This window comes from Macrotis lagotis, chromosome X (assembly GCF_037893015.1).
Source record: "Macrotis lagotis isolate mMagLag1 chromosome X, bilby.v1.9.chrom.fasta, whole genome shotgun sequence".
Taxonomy (NCBI): domain Eukaryota; kingdom Metazoa; phylum Chordata; class Mammalia; order Peramelemorphia; family Peramelidae; genus Macrotis; species Macrotis lagotis.
The window spans coordinates 15,645,552-15,666,934 of record NC_133666.1 but is presented as its reverse complement, the minus strand read 5'-3'; the positions used below and the strand labels follow the sequence as shown (position 1 = coordinate 15,666,934).

At 39.5% G+C, this 21,383-nt stretch overlaps 1 protein-coding gene and 1 pseudogene across 1 annotated transcript in view; both read left to right on the top strand.

Annotated features, from left to right (window-relative positions):
* The window catches only part of IL1RAPL2 (interleukin 1 receptor accessory protein like 2), a 1,037,032-nt gene that overhangs the window by 536,465 nt on the left and 479,184 nt on the right, over nucleotides 1-21,383 (top strand). The window contains exon 3 of the mRNA XM_074207403.1: nucleotides 15,777-16,050. Coding sequence (XP_074063504.1) covers nucleotides 15,777-16,050 — 274 coding nt within the window. The remainder of the gene's footprint in view (nucleotides 1-15,776; nucleotides 16,051-21,383) is intronic.
* On the top strand, nucleotides 14,193-14,635 carry LOC141503256 (plasminogen receptor (KT) pseudogene; annotated as a pseudogene).

Here is a 21,383-nt window from a genome sequence, read left to right as displayed (position 1 = left end):
TAAAATTGCTTTAATTTGCATTTCTCTAATCAATACTGATTTAGACCATTTTAAATGACTATAGATAGCTTTAAATTCTTCATCTAAAAACTGCCAGTTCATATCGTTTGATCGTTTATTAAGTGGGGTATGACTTCACCTTATTTTTATTTGCTTGATTTTGTCAGGCTACTAGTCTGTCAGTGCAATAAAAAATAAAACCTAGTCCCAACAGAAATCTCAGGGCTGCAAATAAAGTCCTAAGAAGCATCACATAACAGTAGGAATTCCGGCTATCTGGGTTCACTTGGCTCTGCCACAAACTTGCCCTGTGACCTTAGACATGGAAAAGTGCTAGATTTGGAGTTAATAACTATAGGATGAAAGCCCACATTCCTACTTAAAGTTCTGGGACTTTGGATAAGTCCCTTCCCTATTCTGAGCCTCATTTTCCCCCTTCCGACTCAGGCCTTATATATCTACCTGTGCTTCACATCACTGTTATATAGATGTGCACTTGGGATGAAATTGAAGCAAATGATAACCACCCCTTTCTTCAAGCAGCTTACATTCTAAAGGAAGAAGAAAACATAGAGAGGGGTACTGAAAAATAGGAGTCGATAGGACAGCCTCTTCTGTTGACTACTTAGAAGCATCATGAAGCAGGGAGTGACCTGTATCACTAGGTCCCCAGCAAGATAAGATAAAGGGGTCCCATCAGAACTGGAGTCCATGATTTCAGTGGAAGGGAATAAAGGTTATGGCCAAATGGCAGATGGCATGGAGGAGATTATTGGGTCGTGAACGGATGGACTGTACAATGATCTTGACCATGGCCAAAAATAGTGGTAGGTTTTGCTCCTACCAGCCATGTGGAAAGCATATAGTTTGTACTCATTGTCACTTAAGCCCTTTAAGAAAGAAACTGTCAAATATGGCAGTGTGTGAATCTCTTAGTAAAAACATTAATTTTGATATGGTTTTATTTTGTGAAAACAATTAGGTCATGTGTGTACTAGTCAGCTACGCTGACTCAGTACATTTGACATTAACAAGATGAAAGCAGAAGGAGGTAGTTTCCCCCACCTTTAATTAGTTCTCTGTCAGATGAGCTCTGGATTTTTGTTTCTTTTGCCATTCACAGATTTCATTGTTCTCTTTTGTTGTGTGCTTTGTTTTTAATTCTCTGGTTTTTAAGAATGGATTGTTATTCCAAAAGAATGTGCACAAGTTGTATCTCTTAAAAGAGCACACTTCTCTGACTCAAAGATTAGCTCCCAGGGATCTCTTGTTGAAATAGGATCAGTTGCACTAAAATGCAAAAGAAACACCTCCGGGGCAGCTAGGTGGTACAGTGGATAGAGCACCGGCCTTGGAGTCAGGTGTACCTGGGTTCAAATCCGACCTCAGTCACTTAATTACCTAGCTATGTGGCCTTGAGCAAGTCGCTTTACCCCATTGCCTTGAAGGAAAAAAAAAGAAACACCTCCAAGAACTCAAAAGCCAGTGCTGCAAAATAGCATCATGCATCCTCAGAAAACGATTAAAAACCTTCTTCAGTGGGACCTGTAAGCTGGAGGGATTCCTACTCATTCCACTACAAGCTGTGTAGATGTTTTGAATTCTAAAGAAGACCCCAAGGGGGAAAAATCATTGGCTGTTGTTATGAAGGAGAAACACTTTTCTTTCTCAAGATAATCAGCAAACCTTTGTTAAGTGCCTACTATGTATCAGACAAAGTATTTGGGATGCTAAAGATTAGGGAAAGATCATTTTTACTAATGAAACACTTTTATTCAATGCTACACCAAAGCTGTTTTCAGAAGAATTCTGGGTGAGCCTTAAAGATCTAGGCATCTGCATCCGACTGTAAGATATCCACCTTCCCTCCCCCAAATATTTGAGGAATCAATTTCTATTTTTATTCTTCATTACTTCCAGTGGACTTAGAAGTCTTATCCCTATTGAAGGAATGATGGACTCTGATAAATTTATTGATAGCTCGAGAAGGAGAATTGTACTGTATTTATGGAAATTTTCAAATAGAGATGAAAGACCACAACATGTCTTTGCAGCAGGCAGTGCATGATATGAGGTTAAGAAATTTATCCCAGAGATGGGAATTAATATTCTTCACTGGCATAGGAACTTACCTGACATAAATCACATTGAAAAGCTATGGGCTATATAATCAAGGATAGACTTGGACAAATGGACTGTTCATCAACCATACACAAGAATGTCTTTCATGATGAAGAATTAAAGAGTGCATATCAAAATCTCATGAACTGAATGCTAAGTCTTATACAGAATGAGTCAGTGAATAAAAAAGAGGATATGCCATATATGAAAAGTTGTTTTCAAGTAAAATAGTTTTCATGTTGTTGTATGTCAATACATTGAATTATTTTGCTTTGTCCTGAATAATTGGAACATTTCCACAGAGGACAAGAATGAGCACATGTGCTCCCCATTGCAACCCTGTCATGGAATGTCTTCACAGAGGCTAATAAGGACATTGGCAAAAATAGACTTTTCCAAGTGAAAAAAAAAGAATGTGAATACCTATATCTGACATCCCAGGCATGCCAACTGACAGTGTAAACTTGGACTCTCTGCTACTTCGTTCTCTGATAGAGTGGAGCTTTTGGTGGCTGTCTGGTTTGCTAACCTTGCAAATGGTGAGATAAATGAGATAGCTGAAAGAAAAGAGTTAGCCCTAATTGCCACTTACCTTTGAGTCTATATATTCTTGGCCACATGGAACTTAATTTGAAATAGAGATGACCACATGTATATTGAAAGATTTGGGTGAATGCCTGCATATAACAACAACCTTGAGTCTTCTACTCAAGGCCCATTTATCTAAATGTTTAAAGCCATGCTTTTGCCTGAATTCCTGTTGGCTTTTTTCCCCTACCTGAGGTTGTCCTGATTCCCTGCACCCTTTTCCCACCCCCTTCCCCCCATGTTTTCTCTTATGTCTTTATATTCAACCCAATTGTTCTCAAGCCTAGTTTTGCATATCAACTCATTGCAGACAAATAAGATGTGGTGGCGAAAATAGACAGTAGAATTATGGTCGTGTATATAAACACTATGGGATACTATTTCATTCAACCAGAACCCAACTGATGAAAACCTTCAATTAACTGGGATATTTTTTTTCCTACTCTACCACTACAAAGTGCAATGTTTGGACACTGTACATAGAATTGTAAAACATGGAAGGAGATTTAAAAACCAATTAATCCATCTTGGCCTCTTCCATGGTCAATTCAGTCTCTATAATATCCATGACAAGTGGTGAAATGGCATCTGGCTAAACACATTCAGACCAACCTTCTACACCTTCTGTATGTCTTGTCTTGGATAATGAACCTGGTATTCCAGAATTTCAGAGCTCAGGGGAATGTTAGAGATCATCTAATCCAACTGCGTCATTGAACAGATGGAGAAATTGAGAGGGGAAGGACTTGCCCCAGATTATATTTAGTGAGTAACAGAGCCAGTACTAAAAAACAAGTCCCTGTCTCCAGATTGCTGCTCATTCCCCTACCCTGCATTGTCTCCCTCATACCAGACTGTGACTGGTATTCACAATGACAACCCTGAAGCCTAGTTTCACTCATCATGTCGAGTTTCTTCTTAGGAAACAGGAAAAATAATTTCACATATTTTGGAAAGGTTTTAAATAAGGATTAAAAAAACAAAGAATTAGCCCCCAACTGGAATATTAAGTTGAACAATAAGGAATTTTGTTAATTTTGTTTACATATACTCAGTGGCACTTAAGAATATGGGTCTTTTATCTCCTAAGTGCTAAAGAGAGATAATAAAGCATTAAAAAATTGCCTATATGTTGGGCAGCTAGGTGGCTCACTGAATATAGCACCGACCCTGGACTCAGGAGTACCTGGGTTCAAATCTGGTCTCAGACACTTAATAATTATCTACCTGTGTGGCCTTGGGCAAGCCACTTAACCCAACTGCCTTGCAAAAACCTAAAAAAAAATTGCCTATATGTAACATACCATCTCCCATCTCTACACCGTTGGACAGATTGACCTTGGTAACTAGAATGCTCTTCCTCCTTACCTGTAGGTCTTAGAATCCCTAACTTCCTTCAAGGCTCAGCTCCAGTACCATTTCTTACACGAAACCTTTCCTGATATCACCCCCCCCCAAGTTACTAGCACCTGTTTTCTCCCACCATATTGTTTTGTACTTAGTGTGGGCATATTTAGAGTTTACTTTTATGTATACAGTCTCCTCCCATAGAATGTTACCTCCTTGAAGACAGGGATCATTTTTATTTTTCTCTTTGTATCTCCAGAACCAAGTACAGAGTACGTAATGAATGCTCATTGAATCAGTGAACCAACTTGCACATTCAGAGAGGAAGAAGAGATTAGAGAAGCTATGATTAGTGTATAAATAGGAAGAGTGGTAGGTTGGAGATTTTGCAGGTGTAGGGGGCAGTGTGAGCCAAGTCTCATTGAAAGGGAGTCTGCCCAGAATGGAAGGTTAAAGTAATAGCAGAGATTATCCCCCAAAGAGGGCTGCTGGAAAAAAAGATGAAAATGTAATTAGGAAATATTTAGCAAAATAGATTAATAAACAATATACCAGTGGTCTGTTTCTTTTTGAGTTTGACAATACTGAGGTAGAGGATGGTGGAAAATAAGGTAGCTTGGTAAAATAGGGCCAAATTGGAAAGAACTTTGAATCCCAGGCTGACAAGACCATCTTGCAGAGAACTGATAACTACTTTTCTAGTATGTTGTAGTAACAATTCCTTTATAGCTCTGCTTTGGACTAGATATAGGCTCTGATCTCTTCTGTGGATTAAATCTGGACAAAGCAATGATAGAAAAACCATTGTAGAAAGGAAGGAGTGCCACCTTTGGATTCACATCTAAATTCAAATACTGGCTCTGTCACTTGCTATCTGTGTGACAAAGGGAAAGTTACTTAATCTCTGGTGCTCAGTTTATCATTTGTAAAATGAGGACTAAAATGGACTTGTCCTTTCCAGTGCTAGTTTGTTGATCCTATGTTAGGAAATGGGGAATGACTATATGCTCTTCAGACCGTGGTAATAACCTAAGCATAATTTTCATTGTTATCCAACCCTTCGTGACCTCATTCGGAGTTTTCTTGGCAGAGATACCAGATGGGTTTGCTATTTCCTTCCTCAGCTTGTTTTGCAGACAAGAAAACTGAGGCGGACAGGGTAAAATGATTTGCCTCAGAGCTGCAAAAGTAGTTAGTGTCTGAGGCCAGATCTGAACCTAGGAAGCTACGTCTTTGGCATTCTATGCTTTATACCCCCTAGCTGCCCAGATTCTTATTGTGCTATCCCCTTAGTTCCTAAAGAAAGAAAATCTTGTAGTGAGATGGAAGGCCTAGTCAGGTCCTTGATGACTTTTATATTTTCCCTTTCCCAGTTTTCTATTGAACTGAATGACACACATTTACACACAGAATACAGAGGAGCAACTTAACTCCTAAGCTCTGTTATCTTGCCTATGCTAGCAGTTCTCTACCCAATTAAATATCAAATCAAATTGATTGACCCAGGCAGCCATTGCACACAAGGGAATGGTTCTTGGTGGCCATGACTAGGTCCCAGGAAAGATAGGTGAATGGTTCACTCTCAAGGAATGGGAAATGTAAGGGTTGTCTGGGGAATAGAAGAACTTTCTGTGTCTCTTCCTTACCTTTGCAGTTTACTCTTCACGCATACCCCATGTACCTTGTGATCCACTCACATTGGCCGTTTCATACAAGTCACTTCATCTCCCGACTCTTGGGATTTTCAGCCGTTGTATTCCATGTCTGGAATGCTCTTACTCCTCATCTCTGCCTCCTGACTTCTCTGGCTTCCTTAAAGTCTTAGCTAAAATCTTACGTTCTATAAATCTTCCCCATTCTCTCTCAGTCCTGCTACTACTTTCTTCTCTTGGTGATCCCTAGTTATTCCTGTATTTTGTTTGTTGTACAGCCATTCCGATGTTGTTTCCACCCATTAGACTGTGAATTCCTCAATGGTACGGGCTGTCTTTTCCTTCCTTTTGTAAAGTGCTTACCCAGGTACTTGTCATACAGTAGACACTTAATCAATGCTCATTGACTCTAAAATGTTACAGTAACACATCCTGGTGGCAGGGCTTTGTTCACACTGGAAGCCTCACCCGCAAAACCACTTGCCATCACTCTGTGATATTTATGGAATGGAAGATTGTTGATATGATTTATTGTCTTCTCTTTAATACTCTCTTCTCGTTTCGTTTTCAGACCATTCCTCTCTCCTGGTTCCCTTCCTATTGATCTGACTGTTTCTTCTCTGTTTCCCTTGTTGAATCCTCATCCAAATCATGCCGATTAAACATAGGTGTCTCAAAGGCTTCTGTCCTGGACCCTCTGCTCATTTCCCTCTATACCTCTTCACTTAGGAATCTCATGGACTTCCATGGATTTGATTATCATCTCTATGCTCATGATTATCAAATCTACATATCCTGCCTTAGCTTCTCTGCTGATCTACAATCTCACGTCTCTAACCTCCTTGCAGGCATCTCAAACTGTATGACCAGGAGATATCTTAAACTCATTATGTCCAAAACCGCCCTCTTCCTTGATTTGTCACTATTTCTCCAGCCCTACCCTCACCCTCATCCAATCTGTTGTCAAAATCTGTTGCTATCACCTGGGCAATATCTCTTCAATAGACTTGCTTTTCTCCTACGACACTGCCATCACTCTAGTATAAACCCTCATCACCTCATTTGTGTTATTATGATATCATAAATGTGATATAATGTGTATACCATTGGGATAACCTCCTAGTAGGTCTGGTTCCTCAAGGGTCTGCACACTTCAACCTATACTCCATTCAGCCCCCAAAATGATTTTCCTAAAGCACAGGTCCAATCTTGCCACACTACTCAGTAAACTCCAGTGGCTCACTGTGACAAAATATGAAATCCTCGGTTTCATAATCAGAGTCCTTCATTACTTTCTACCTTTCCAGTATTCTTACATCCTACTTCCCAACACATACTCTTTAATCTGGTGACTTTGATCTCCTGGCTATTATATGAACACATTCTATCTCTGAGTTCTGGGCATACTCTCTGGCTGACTCCCATGTCTTGGAATGCCCTCCCTTGTCCTCTTCAGGTTTCCTTGGCTTCCTTTAAGCAACAAATGAGATCCCATCTTCTACAGGAAGCATTCCCCCATCTATCTTCATTTTAGCGACTCCCCCTTTCAGATATTTCCCATGTACTGTGTATACAGCTAGTTGTAAATATTTGCTTGCTTCCTCAGCCCCCATTAAATTGTTAAGTCCTTGAGGGCAGAGGCTCTTTGACTTGGTTCTGTATATCCTGTGCTTAGCACATAGCAGATACTTAGTAAATATTTTGATTATTTCTCAAAGTCAATGCTCCATCTCTTACATTCCTCCCTTTGTACAGACTATCTTCCATATGTCATAATTCATTCTCTCCTTACCCCTAAACTATAAGAAAACTTTCCTGTTCTCCTGATTGTCTATGTGTTCATTACCATGCAAGAGTATTTTCCCCATTTTATAAATCTGAAAGCTGAGACTGACAGAGGCTCAGTGACATGCCTGGGCTCACATAGCTAGGAAATATTCTGAAGCCCTTCAGGTCTTTCTGACTCTAGGCCTGGCACTCTATCCACTACTACCTAACTGCCCTAAAGAGAAGTATATACAAACTTGTATCTGTCAGCCTCAGTTTCCTCATGGGAATATCATACTTGGAGAGTTGTGAGAATCAAGTGAGATCATAGTCATAAAAGCATTCTGCAAACCTTTAAGGGTTATATAAAAGCTAATTATCACTATTGGCATCAACAGCAGCAGCACTGGCACTGGAACCAGTACCTGCTGCTGTAGATCATTTGCTGGTCTGTGCTAGGAGAGCAGTTTTTTTCCCTGGAGTTCCTTACCCCAGAGAAATGACAGCAAATTATAGGAGAATGTGAAAGGCAGATCCAGGTCTAAGCCCTGGATCAGATCTTTAATTCTTGGATAAGCTTTCCCAAAATTGGAGCTGCCCTAACATGAACTGGGCCACTTCAGGAGAGAATGACATTCCCCCTCTCTTTAAGGGAAAACCAGATAACCACTTGGCAGCTGGAGGGGATACTTGATGAAATCTAGGAATTTTGCATCAAATCACTTTCCAATAAATAACCTAGCCTACTCTCAACTTGCATGCTGCCTCCCTTTTAAAGAAGAAAACTGAGAAAATTGACTTCCCTTCAGTCACAACCAAATATAACACCCCAGGGACTAAACCTGACAGTATTCTCCATATTCCATTCCCCTTCTCCAGAGAAGGAAAACTTATATTGATCAGGAGTCCTCTAGAACCACCATTGATAAGTCTGTTTTAAGTCTGAATCCTGATAGCTTTTAGTATTACTGAAGAATCGCTGACCTGATGAGATGATATAATATTTATGCTTCTTGCCAAACTTCCACATGTTGTACTGAATGTCTGCTCTACCTCAGTCAAACATTTCTTGGTAGGTCTTATTAAAAGAGAAAATATTATTATTATTAATATTTTCACTTTCTATGGCATGATACCTTTTCCCCTGTCTGTGATAGAGATATATCATCTATTTATTATTTTAAAAACAATTATTTAGTATTTTATTTTTCTCCAGTTACATATAAAATAATTTTTAACATTTGGTTTTAATATTTTGAGTTCCAAATTCTCTTCCTCCTTCTCTCCCTCCCCCCATTGAGAAGGCAAGCAATTTAATACAGGTTATATATGTGTAATCATGCAAAGCATTTCCACGTTGATGATATTTGTCCTTTCTTCTCGAAGAAGACCCTCACATCAGGGAGGTGATGCCATGACAAGAACGTGTATTGAATTGGAGTGAGGAGGACTTTGTGCTGAGTCCCTCACTTTCTCCTCCAGAGCCATCTGGGTCCAGTGGCCAGATATGAATCCGCATAGGAGATGGCCTTGGATGGGAGGCAGTCAGGGTTAAATGACTTGTCCAAGTAAGGATCAAGTGTCTGAGACCCAATTCGAACTCCTGTCCTCCTGACTCCAGGGCCAGGTGCTCTATCCACAAGTGCCCTTGATTAGACAAGTAAAAAAATAGAGACCCCCCCCCCCAAAAAAAACAACCAAGAAAAATAAAGGAAAGTTTAAAAAAAAGAAGAAAGGAATGTTTTTAAAGGTACTCTTCAATCTGTATTCAGACACCATCAGGTCTTTCTCCGGAGATGGATAACAATTTTCATCATAAGTCTTTCAGAGTAGTCTTACTGAGAAAGGCTAAGTAGTTTACAAGATCCATCCTTTAAGTACCATGAGCCAGCTACTTTACTAATCACCATACAATTATTAGGTAAACAAGTGAGCCAAGAGTTCCTACCTTCAAGGAGCTTCCATTTCCAATGGGGGAAGCCAATCACATTCAGAGGAGCTAGAAAGTTACAGGGAGATTACCCTCTCAGAAGAAAACTCCTGCTGAGCATGTCCCAAAAGGGGTCAATATGGGCAGTATCAATAGTGGTATTGCCAGTTCAAAAGACAGGAACACTTTGCTGACTTTGCTTCGATAATTCCAATTGTTTTCTAGAATGCTTGGACTGATTTCTAGCTCCATGAACATTGTTTCATTGTGCATGACTTCCCACAATGCCTCTGATATTGTCCCCATTTCATGGATGAGCTAGCTGAGAAAGAGAGGAAAGGGTTAAAGGGGTTTTCCTCAGGTCCCACATTCAGTGGCAGCTTCCTGTCTTTTGCCTTTGGGGATTTTCCAAGAGGCTCCATTTTTTTTATAAATTTCTAGGGATCTCCTCATGGCAAAATAAATGACAATAAAACAGGTATATATTTTTTCCTGTAACCTTCAGAAGTCATTCTTTCTTGCATCCACAGATCATGTATCCTAAGGACACACTTGTTTTGAGAATTGGAATGAAAATGATTAAAATAGCAAGGCTGGCTTTGAAGCAGTGACTTCCTGTTCTTCAGCCTGATTGTTTACAGGAGATAGTGACAGGTTCTGCTTAACCAGACAGACCAACAGTGAGATAACTCCTTGACCTTTCAAGTAACCTAAGGAAATGAATCAGAATGCACACAGTCATCCTTGTAAAGAAGTCCACTGCTATACACAGGAATACCCAGCTGAATAGAGGAAGGATGATTTCCAAAGAAAGCCAAGTTATTTCTTCACATGTCGTCAGTTGCCAAGACTTATTGATTCTACATCTATGATAGCTTCCATCCATCCCCTTCTCTTTATTTACATGACCATTACCAAGTTCATTACCTGGAGTATTTCAATAGCTTGTCCCCCAACCCCCATGGAACTCCCTGCCTCAAGTGTCTCTACTTTCCATTTCAGTTTTTTATTTATTTTTTGTAAGGCAACGGATTAAGTGACTTGCCCCAGGTCGTTACACAACTAAGTAAGTTTTAAGTGTCTGAGGCCAAATCTGAACTCAGGTTCTCCTTACTTCAGTACCAGTGCTACTGCTACTGTGCTACCTAACTGCCCCATCCATATCTGTTCTTAATGAAGTTTGTCAAAGTGATTTTTCTAGGGCTCAGATCTGATCATGCGACTCCCCTGCTCAGGACCTTTCCATGATTTCCTATTGTCTAAAGAATAGAAAAGGACAGGTAGGTGGTGCAGTGGATGGAGCACTGACCTTAGAGTCAGGAGGACAGTTTGAATCCGGCCTCAGCCCCTTGAACTTACTAGCTGTGTGACCTTGGGCAAGTCATTTCACCCTGATTGCCTCCTATCCAGGGCCATCTTAAGTCCTGACTCATGTCTGGCCACTGGACCCAGATGGCTCTGGAGGAGAAAGTGAAGTTGGTGACTTAACACAGCACCCCCTCACTCAACTTCAATTCACGTGCTTGTCATGGCATCACCTCCCTGATGTCATGGTCTTCTTTGAGATCAAAGGATAAACATCATCATCTCGGAATAAAATATAGATTCCTTTATTTAATACTTAAAATCTTTCACATTCCAGGCTTGTTTTATATTACTTTTCTTCATATATTCCATGTCAGTCTGAACTCCTAGACATTTACTAAGATGGAATAGTAAGAATACTTGCACTATAAACCTGAGATGTACTTTCCAACAAATAAAACATCAATGGACAGGGGTTAGCTAGGTAGTGCAGTGGATAGCTGGAGTCAGGAAGACCTGAGTTCAAATCCTGCCTCAGACACTTAATAATTACCTAGCTGTGTGGCCTTGGCAAGTCACTTAATGCCTTGCCTTAAATAAATAAAAAGATAATTTAAAAAACCATCAATAGTAAGTGTGGGAGGGAACATATGTGACCGAAGCAACATGTCTTCACTGTTGTAGGGCATCCTTATTCTTTTTATGGGATCCTTATGCTGCTCCATCCTGGGTGTGGCATATTTACTGGATGGGTTGAACTCCCAACTGCTAGGCCTAACTCTCTCCTAGAATACTTCTCTACTGATTTTTCTTGGGCTTGCCTCTTCTGGCAACCCTTTCTTCCCCTTTTTCCTTCTCTTCTCCTTTCCCCCCCCTTCCTCCTCTCCCTGCTCCTCTTCCCCCTCATCTTTCCCTTCTTTCCTCTTTTCTTCATCCTCTATCACTGAAAAGTTGTCCCTCCTTCCAATTCTGTCTCAGAGAATTTGGATACACTTACAGATCACCCCCCTTTTTCTATAATTACATCACTTGGAAGTCCTACTCCCCTTCCCACATAATCACTGTGATTTTCTATACATTTCCTTACTTCTTTCTGTATCAACTCAAGGTGACATACTCTGAATTCTTCATATTTATCTTTTGGTTTTCCTTTTGATCATTACTCAAGGTTTCACTAGTGGAGGGAAGTCCTCGTGAGGCAATACACCCTACCAATGCAAATCGGCTCCTTGTATTGCGTCTTGGGTGGTATGTTTGACTGACCATTATTGACCAGTAAAAGTTGCTTAATTCCTTTTCTTTTAGCAGCAGCTGCCTGAGGCAGTGAGCGGTTGACTTGTCCACAGTAATACAGTCAGCATTTGTCAGATTCTAAGGGTGGCTTTCTATCTACTACAGCGAAATGAATGCGAAAATTTTCATGATATGTAATTGGGGAGAAAAATAAAATACTACAGATAAGTAAGTAAACAAATATCTACTAGAGGGCAATACCATTTTATTTTATCATGTACTATAGTGTTCAGCTCTTCCCTTGTTGATGAACACACTACTTTGTTTCTAGGTCATTGTTTTCCTGTTTTTCATGTCTCTGGTTTCCTCGATTATGCCAATAGTGGGATCTCTCGCTAAAATGGTATGAAAGATTTAGTCATTTATTTTTTCATAATTCTACTTTCTTTTCCTTTTTTGGTTTTTGCAAGGCAATGGGGTTAAGTGGCTTGCCCAAGGTCACCCAACTAAGTAATTATTAAGTGTCTGAGGCCGGATTTGAACTCAGGTGCTCCTGACTCCAGAGCTGGTACTTTATTCACTGTGCCATCTAGCTGCCCCTCAACATTGTTTTTCAAGGTGATTAGACTAATTTGTAGCTAGGTGGTACACTTAGATCGATAGAGTACCAGCCCCGGAGTCAGGATGACTTGAGTTAAGATACTGTCTCAGACAGTTACTTACTGTGTGACCCAGGGAAATTCACTTCACCCTGTTTGCCTCAGTTTCCTCATCTATAAAATAAGCAGAAGAAGGAAATGCAAACCACTTCAGGATCTTCGCAAAAAAAAAAAAAAATCCCAAATGGAGTCACAGAAAGTCTGATAGGACTGAACCAACTTAATAACAACAACAGGTCAATTCACAACTCCACCAAATATGTATAAGTATGCCTGTCTTCTGCAATCCCTGCAACACCAGTACTTTCCATCTTGGGTCATTAACAGGTGACTTTCAAGATTGAAATCCTCTATAATAGGAACAAGTCTATCAGGATGAATTTTCAGCCTCTGGAGCAGCTGGCTGGTGGATTAGATGTTTGGGAAGGGAGACTATCCATCATCTTTCAAGGCAACCCCCTTATTTGTAAGACATTATAGCATCATTGTTCCTTACTCTTGGGCAGCCACATTACAACAGTACAAATGCCACCAAGTTTCTTGAGATACTATGTGCTGTAACCTTGCTTTTTGATCCTTGGCGGAAAAAAAAATCAAAGCAGCTGCTGTTTAGAAATTCTGTTTTTTCCCCATTGTTCTCTGCATTGCTGCCTGTTTACTACCCTATAGCTGAGAAGCCCCATCTCTGCCACCTTAGATGAGAGAAGAGAGGAGCTGGTTGAATAGAATTTAAGAAAAAGTAACAAAGAAACTGGATACGCATGGAAATACAGCTACTCAGGGAAGCTTTAAAAGAAAATACATTTATAGAATCTGGATCATAAAGCTAATTGTAGGCATTGAACTGTCTTCTTAAGTTATTGTTGTATGTGGCTGATATAATTCAGTGACAGTTACTCGAATTATACAGAATAGCAAACAAACCCATGTTGAACAAGCATTTCTTAGTCCTGGTGTGATGTGTTGGTTGCCTTTGGTAGACCTCTCTTTCATTTCCCCCCCCCAATTGTTTAACCTTTGTGATAAGGGATAGTTCATTGTATAAGGGAAGCAGATAGAATAGATTTGGGCAAAAGGCATTGAAACCGAGATTCTTTTTTAATACCATATTTTGTATTGTGGTATTTGAATTTTATTCATAGAGATATCAAATCATTTTGACTCAAAAATGTTATGGACAAATCCCTTCCCAATTAGTTGTTCCAATGGAGGGAGAAAGAGCAATGTTTGGTGAAATGCCAAATAATAGACATTCCAAAAGTCAGCAGTAAGGACAGTAAAGAAAACATGTAGTGAGAATTTGAGGTGATAGCACTAAGGCTTATCCTGAGACCAGGCTCTATCTCTCATTTTCCATACTCATGTCCCTTTTCCTCACTGGGCTTCAGTTTTCTTATCTGGGAATTTAGGGAATTGGATTAAAGGCACTTTAAGGTTTGGTAATATTTTTGAAAAAAGACACTATTACTCAGGCAGGAAACACCCAACTCAAGGCCACCTCCAAAACCCATCCAATATATCTGCCAGCATACTAGCTACCTTCCCACAACAAGGATGACAGTATCTGGGAGCCTTTCATCCTCTATCATAATGGAATTTCTTTTTTCAAAACATATGAATGAAAACATGAAACAGCAGCAGGAATTTATGCTTGTGAATATTTGACTTCAGATGGAAAGGCAATTAATGACACAAAATGAAATGAGAGAAAGACAGATGGCCATGCAGATTGCTTGGACAAGAGAATTCCTCAAATATTTTGGGACATTTTTTGGCATTACTGCCATTGGTTTCACAGCTGGAGCAATTAAAAAAAGCAACCAAGCCTCTTCCTCCCTGTTGTTGTATTAAGCTTTATCCTTGCTTATCATTATGATATGGGCTACGGAACCCTTCTGCAGAGGCTGAAAGGTGAAGCAGAGAACATAATGGATATAGAAAACAGCAAGCAGCAACTGCTAAGAGGAATGATCACTTTTGAAACCATGGAAAAACCCAGAAAAGCTCAGAGTAAATTTTTCATAGAAAAATGAAGGTGGTTTCACTAGACTGTAAGGCAGAATAACTTGGTTGAATCATTGGGGTTTTTATTTAATTTTTTGAATGGTCCCAGTATTTTGGATGCAATTTGGTTTATAAAAAACAAAATAAAACTTAACATGTCTAAAATATATACCTCTTTTTCTTTCTTTTCCAGGACAATATCTCCTTTTTCACATTTTTCAGGTCTGTGTGCCGAAACCTTTAGGTATACTTAATGTGGTTCACAAGTTTCCTAGCTGCCAGCTGGGGCTTGCTAAATTAGTGGCTTCAAAACTATTTTGATTGTTTACTTGCAATTAAAAAAGAAAGCATGCACTCTCAATAAACATACCTGTGTGTGTATGTGTGTGTGTGTATGTATATATATATATACACACATAGAGAGAGAGAGACCTTTATTACATATACATGTATATGTAGGTACCCATACTCATATATATTTATAAAGCTTATAAATGTATTCTTAAAGCAATCTATTATATACATTATAAAACATATCTAAAGTAGAAATACAAAAAGATGAAATAAATATTTCAAAAAAGAAAAAGGCACTGGCTCTGAAGATAAAAGGCCTGATTTCCAATTCCACTACTGATGCTTATTACCTGTGTAATTTAGGGTATCACTTCCCTTTTCTGGACCTCACTTTCCCCTTCTTTCAAATGAGGGATTTGTACCAGACAGCCTAAGAGATCGCTTCTGGGTCTAAGCCTAGGATACATCTTTAGGAACCTTTTACTCTAAAATTGCACAGGGCAAAGGAATGAAGTTAGGGACCCATTGGGCCATCTAATCCCTTTGACTCTGTGATTTTATTAGAGAGTTGCCCAAGGCCATATAGAATCACATAGCAGTAGAGTCAGGATTTGAATTCAGACCTTCTGACTCCAAATCAGTCTTTTCTGTCTACCATGCTTTGTTCTTTCTATGACCAGAGAGGATAAGTAACCTACCCGGTGTGTACAGCAAATTAGGGGCAGAGCCAAGGCTCAGCCCCCAATCCTCAGATCAGTTTTCTAGTAATGAAGATGAGTGTTCCTTGGCTGGATTTCCCAACTCACATCATCAGGGAGGATATTTTCTTTGCCTTCCCTATATCTCACATCTCTTTTACTCTGCTTTTACTTTCAGTGGATGGCTGCATTGACTGGTCCGTGGACCTCAAAACATACATGGCCCTGGCAGGAGAGCCGGTCCGAGTGAAGTGCGCCCTGTTCTACAGTTACATTAGGACCAACTATAGCACTGCCCAGAGCATGGGCCTCAGGCTTATCTGGTACAAGAACAAAGGGGACCTTGAAGAACCTATCATCTTCTCTGAGGTCCGAATGAGCAAGGAAGAAGACTCCATCTGGTTTCATTCAGTAGAGGCCCAAGACAGTGGCTTCTACACTTGTGTTTTAAGGTGAGTTCATTTTCAGCAATAGGCCTCGATTTCTCTGTGTATGAAAATGAAGGGGTTGCACAAGATGACCTTTAAAGTTCTCTCTTTTTCTGGAAATTCCCTCAAATTAGGTCTCAGTTTTACAGCCTCGAATCCTATAGCTTGAAATTATGATGTCCTTCACTTTATATGTAGGATGGTGTTGCATGAAACATATCCTAAGTGGAGTTTCTGTAAATCAAATCCTCCTAAATGTACTCAGTAAGTCCACTATTTTTAGAAAATCCTCTGGATTAGAGTGACTAGCTCTGGCATCAAGAAGACCTGAGTTCAAATTTGGCTTTAGATACTTACTATGCTATGTGACCCTGGGCTAGGCACTTAATGCCAATTGCCTCAGAAACAAATCCTGAATTCCTTCGTTCAGAATTGTGACTTCAGCGGATTATAGTCTATTAGTCCTTCCCTGATGCAGTGGATAGAGCCTTAGCATTAGAAAAATCTCAGCTCTAGTCTCATCTCTAACCCATATGAGCCATGTGACTTTGAATAAGTCACTTAACCCCTTAGTGCTCTAGACTGGGTCACTTACGTGCTACAGTGAATAGTGCACTGGCCTTGGAGTTTGGAGAAGGGGAGTTTGACTCTGGCCTCAGCCACTTGATATGTACTAGCTGTGTAACCTTGGGCAATTCACTTGACACTTATTGCCTCACATTCCGGGACCATCTCCAGTCACCCTGATTTCTTTCTGGCCACTGGATCCAGATGGCTCTGGATTAGAAAGTGAGGCTGGTGACTTAGCATAGCCCTTCCCTTACACATATTCAATTCATGTGCTTGTCATGGCTTGTGATGTCATGGCCTTATTCCAGAAGGAAAGACAAAGACATTATTAGTGCTCTGGACTAACAGAATCCAACTCAAATAGAACCTAATCTCTGTAAGCTGCAATAATTAAAAATCAACATTATCTGCGTTGTATTATATTTTTATTTATTTCATTAGACATTTCCTAGTTACATTTTAATTTGGGTCCTGGCCACACTCTGGACTTTTTTTGAGGCGAGTTGGTTTCAAGTTCGAAACCTCTCCTCAAAGCAACTTATTCAAAAGATAATTTTCAGACAAGTGGCTTTAGGGGAGAAAGTTTCCATGTTTTTACTCCCCTACGTTGATGGAATCTCAGGCCTGGACCTAAAAATGCATGCATTCTTGTCATGTCGATATAGCTCAAGTGACAATATGTGAGCTCCCAAGGTGATTCGTGCACAGAACTGAGGAAATGCTTTCATTGCTCCCCACTGAGAGACTGCAAAGATCTCTCTCTGTCTCATGGTACCTTCGAAGAATGGCATCATAGTAGATACTGCTGCTGCTGCCCTTTGCAAGCAGAGATATTAACAATTCTTGGGAAAGATGAAGGCACAACCCTTAACATTCACTGCTTTTTCATTCTGATAATGTTGTTAGAAAATTGGACTAAGGCAGGATTGGGAGCAATATTAGGAGAAAGATATTAAAGAGAAAGCTAATTCTGCCTTCATCTAAGATGGAGGTTTGTAAAAAAAATGAGCTAGCCATCAAAGGAATGGGTTGCCCTGGCTGGAGGGAGGTTAATTGAGGGGTGGATCATAGGCGGTATCTAAGCAGAGCCAATTGCGAACGGTATTCATACTTAGGGTAGGAATTGGAGAGCATGATAGGATGGAGAGAGTCTTGGATTTGGAGACTGAGAACCAGCTTTCCAATTCTGCCTCTTTTTCCTCTTCTGTGAAATGAGAGGAGCTATTTTACATGGTCTCTCTACAGATAGCATCTTATGAACCTAGAAACAGCTTGGAAGAAGGCTGTGAATTAGGATAGATGTGCTGTGAATTACGATAGATGAATCAGTGAAGTTCTTTGGCATTGGAGAAAATGGGTATATGAATTGCATCCCAAAAGAACTGTAGACATCAGTTCTTTTCTAAATGGCATGCCCAGAAAAGAAGTACAATTATCCATTTAAACTGGTAGCTCTTTCTTGACCTTAGGGCTATAAACCGAGTAAGAATTTCTTTCCAGGATCAACTTCTGAGGGACTGGTCTTACTTTGTCCATCAGTCAGTCATTAAACATTTATCAAGTACCTATGTTATATTAGTGATATACCTGATAGTACACCTATGATATGCCAACCAACTATGATATTTGGGGAAAGACAGTTACTATGTTCAGGTCACTTACAGTTTAATGGGGGAAGACAATACACAAAAGGAAGCTGAAAGAGTGAAAGAAGAGTTACACAGCCCAGGCATATAGTAGAAATCTCCAAAGAAGTCCAAATAAGTGTAACCAGGTGGGAAATGAGGAGATGGCTATGTTGAGTCCCCTTCTTAAATGGAGATTTTGGAGTTATTTCTCCAACCTTCAGTCATTGGAGTTGATGAAGTGTGATTATCAAGGGAAAATGAAGAAGTAACTTGTTATCATCTCCCTGGGTCATACACCTTCAGATAGGAAGGAGGAAGGGGAGCCCTAGGAAAGAATAAGGGAACGGTGTTGCCTTGTCACGGAGGACAAAGTAAGAAAGCCTACATTGTAGGCTAACCATCTTCTGTTCACTCCACTGCCATTCCTTGCCTTGCAAGGAATGCTTCCTTCTAGTATCTTCTCTGTTTCCCACTCTGCTCTTACCTCATATCAATTTTTGACCCAAATGAAATAATTTCCCATTATGTCTCCAACTGAGAAGAAGAGAAAGAATTATATAGCCCTCCCTGACCAAATACAAGTGAATTTAGTTCTCTTTTCTGGTTCTTTATGGACATGAAAGCTAAGTTCTCAGAATTCAAACATCTCAAAAATGCATCTGAATAGTTTATTGAGTTATTTCTTCTAAGTAGGTCAAGTTCTAAGGAGCCTCTTTGCATTCGTATCACTTTGTGACTTTGTGCTGGTATGTTGATGGTTTTGTAAGAGCTGTCATCCTTTTCTGATCTTGGACCCTGCCCATCTGATTCTGCCTGTGTGTGTCTGCCAAGGTTCACCACTTTGCTGTGTGGCAAGTGAGTCTTCTCTCCTGTCAAGAAAGAAATTTTTCTGCCTCATCTGCTTCCCATTCTTGGAAATGTGCTTAATGCCGTCCTCATTATTACTAGGAAGTTTTCAAGCCCAGAACATACTGTGCTTGTTATGATTTAATTTCATTTTTCTATTGATCCTTAAAAAGTTAAGTGATGAGTTAGTTGCCCTGGAAGTAGCTGACAGAAGAGTTAGATAGCTTATTTCTATTCGAATTGAGTCTAGATCTTATAGATTTAACTGTCCTTGGAGCTTATCAAGATTCTCCTATAAGATTTATAGGTTCTAGCATTGTTTTTTTTCCTTTGCTTCACTACGCCTGTGATTTCTTTGGTTTAGAAAGTTTTCTCACTTGGAAAATTTTCTGGCTGATGGTAAAAACTCCTTCTGGCTGAATACATGGGCAGATATCCTACAATTCATCATCTCAAAGGGCATACTGAGGGGCTTAGTTGCCTTTCCCAGAGTCACACAAACTAGCATATGTCAAAGAAAAGCCTTGAACTCAGGTCTTTCTAATTCTGAGATTAACTCTTCATTCACTAGGCCAGGAATAGCAATGTTTTCCTATTAATCAGTGGAAGGCTTAGATTCAGGAATCAGGTTTCCAACCTTGTGTGATTTAGGGCTAAGTCCTTAATGTTTCTAAGACTCAGGCATTCTGTGTGTCAAATGTCAGGCGATTGTCCTTACCCTTTCTACCTCATGGAATTGCTGTGGCACTCCCATCTTTGAAATGGCTGTCCCTCAACCTTGGACTGCACCCCCTGTTCACCTCTACCTCTTAGATTCCCTGCTGACTTTTAAGATTCAGCTCAAGATCTAATTCCCACAAGAGACCGTTGCTGATTGCCATGTCCACTAAGGCCTCTGTAGCCCCCTCCTTAACTTCCTGACTAGAACCCCATTTGACGAAGTACCTACCCATAATTCCCTTTCTCTTCCTACTCTGCTCAGGACACTAAGGATTTATCTTCTTCTCCTTGGCTGCCTTGTCACCCCAGGGATAGATGTGTCCCTCCCCATGTGTCCATTGATGATTTTTGATGCAGAACCTCCATTTAAGGAAGTATCTGAGAGAGCTACAACTAACCTCTCTCTTCTCCCAGCTCTGCTCCTGATTCTCCCTGACTTTTCTCCCTTGCCTCTCACAACTGGAGCCAGTTTTCCACACTGCCCTTTTATCCACTTTCTTCTACTATTAGAACATAAACGCCTTGAGGGTAGAGATTGCCTTTATTTTTGCTTGTATTTGTATTTCTGATGTTTAGCACAGTATTCACTTAGTGCATAGTAAATGCTATGGTTTATATCACCTTACTGCCTCATTCATAGTCATTATATATAAACATAAATATATATCATATTTATTATTGTCATTATATATTTAGATATATTACCTTCTACCTCATATTCATTATATATAAACATATATCCTAATCACTAAATTCATTTTATATCATACTCATTATTTATATATCACTTACTACTTCCTATCCTTATCTACTAGTATATATATCTTATTCATCATATTCACAATATAGCATATTCATTATTGTTTATTTTATTATTTGATATTTATAATTATTATTTAATATTGTAAATATTATTTATAATTTATCAGTATAGTATTATTTATTACTACCTCTTAGTCATTTTATATATATATGTATATATATATATATATATACATATATATATATAATTATATAAATGAAAGATAAACACATATACCTATATAAGTATGTGTATTTATGCTACTCACAGCCTTTAAAATGTAAACTCTTTGAGGGCTGGGAGTGTTTTACTTTTGTCTTTGTATACTCAGCATCTAGCAGTTTCTGCCCCAAAGCAGGTACTTACTAATCAAAGCTTGTTGGTTGACTGATGTCATTTTCCTCAGTGGAATATAAGCTCCTCAAGGTCAGGACCTGCCTCATTTTGGGGTTTGTATCTCCATTGCCCATCACAGTGCCTCGCAATAATAAAATATCAAAAATAGTAATAAACATTTATTGGTTGATGAGGTAATTTGACAGTGCTAGGAAAATGGCAGCTAGTCTATTCTGACTTGAGCACCATTTTGCTCCTCAACCCTCACACTGGATAAGATGCTGTATCCCCCCTTTTCCGTCCTGGACATGAGTACTTCAATTCATTCCAATGTGGTACTTAGACAGAAAACAGCATACGTCTGTACTTGAGAAGATAGCTCTTTTCCTGGATCCCAATTCAGCTAGGCCCTGACTTTTGTCATTTCCAAACTTTAAGGAGACTGAAAATAGCAA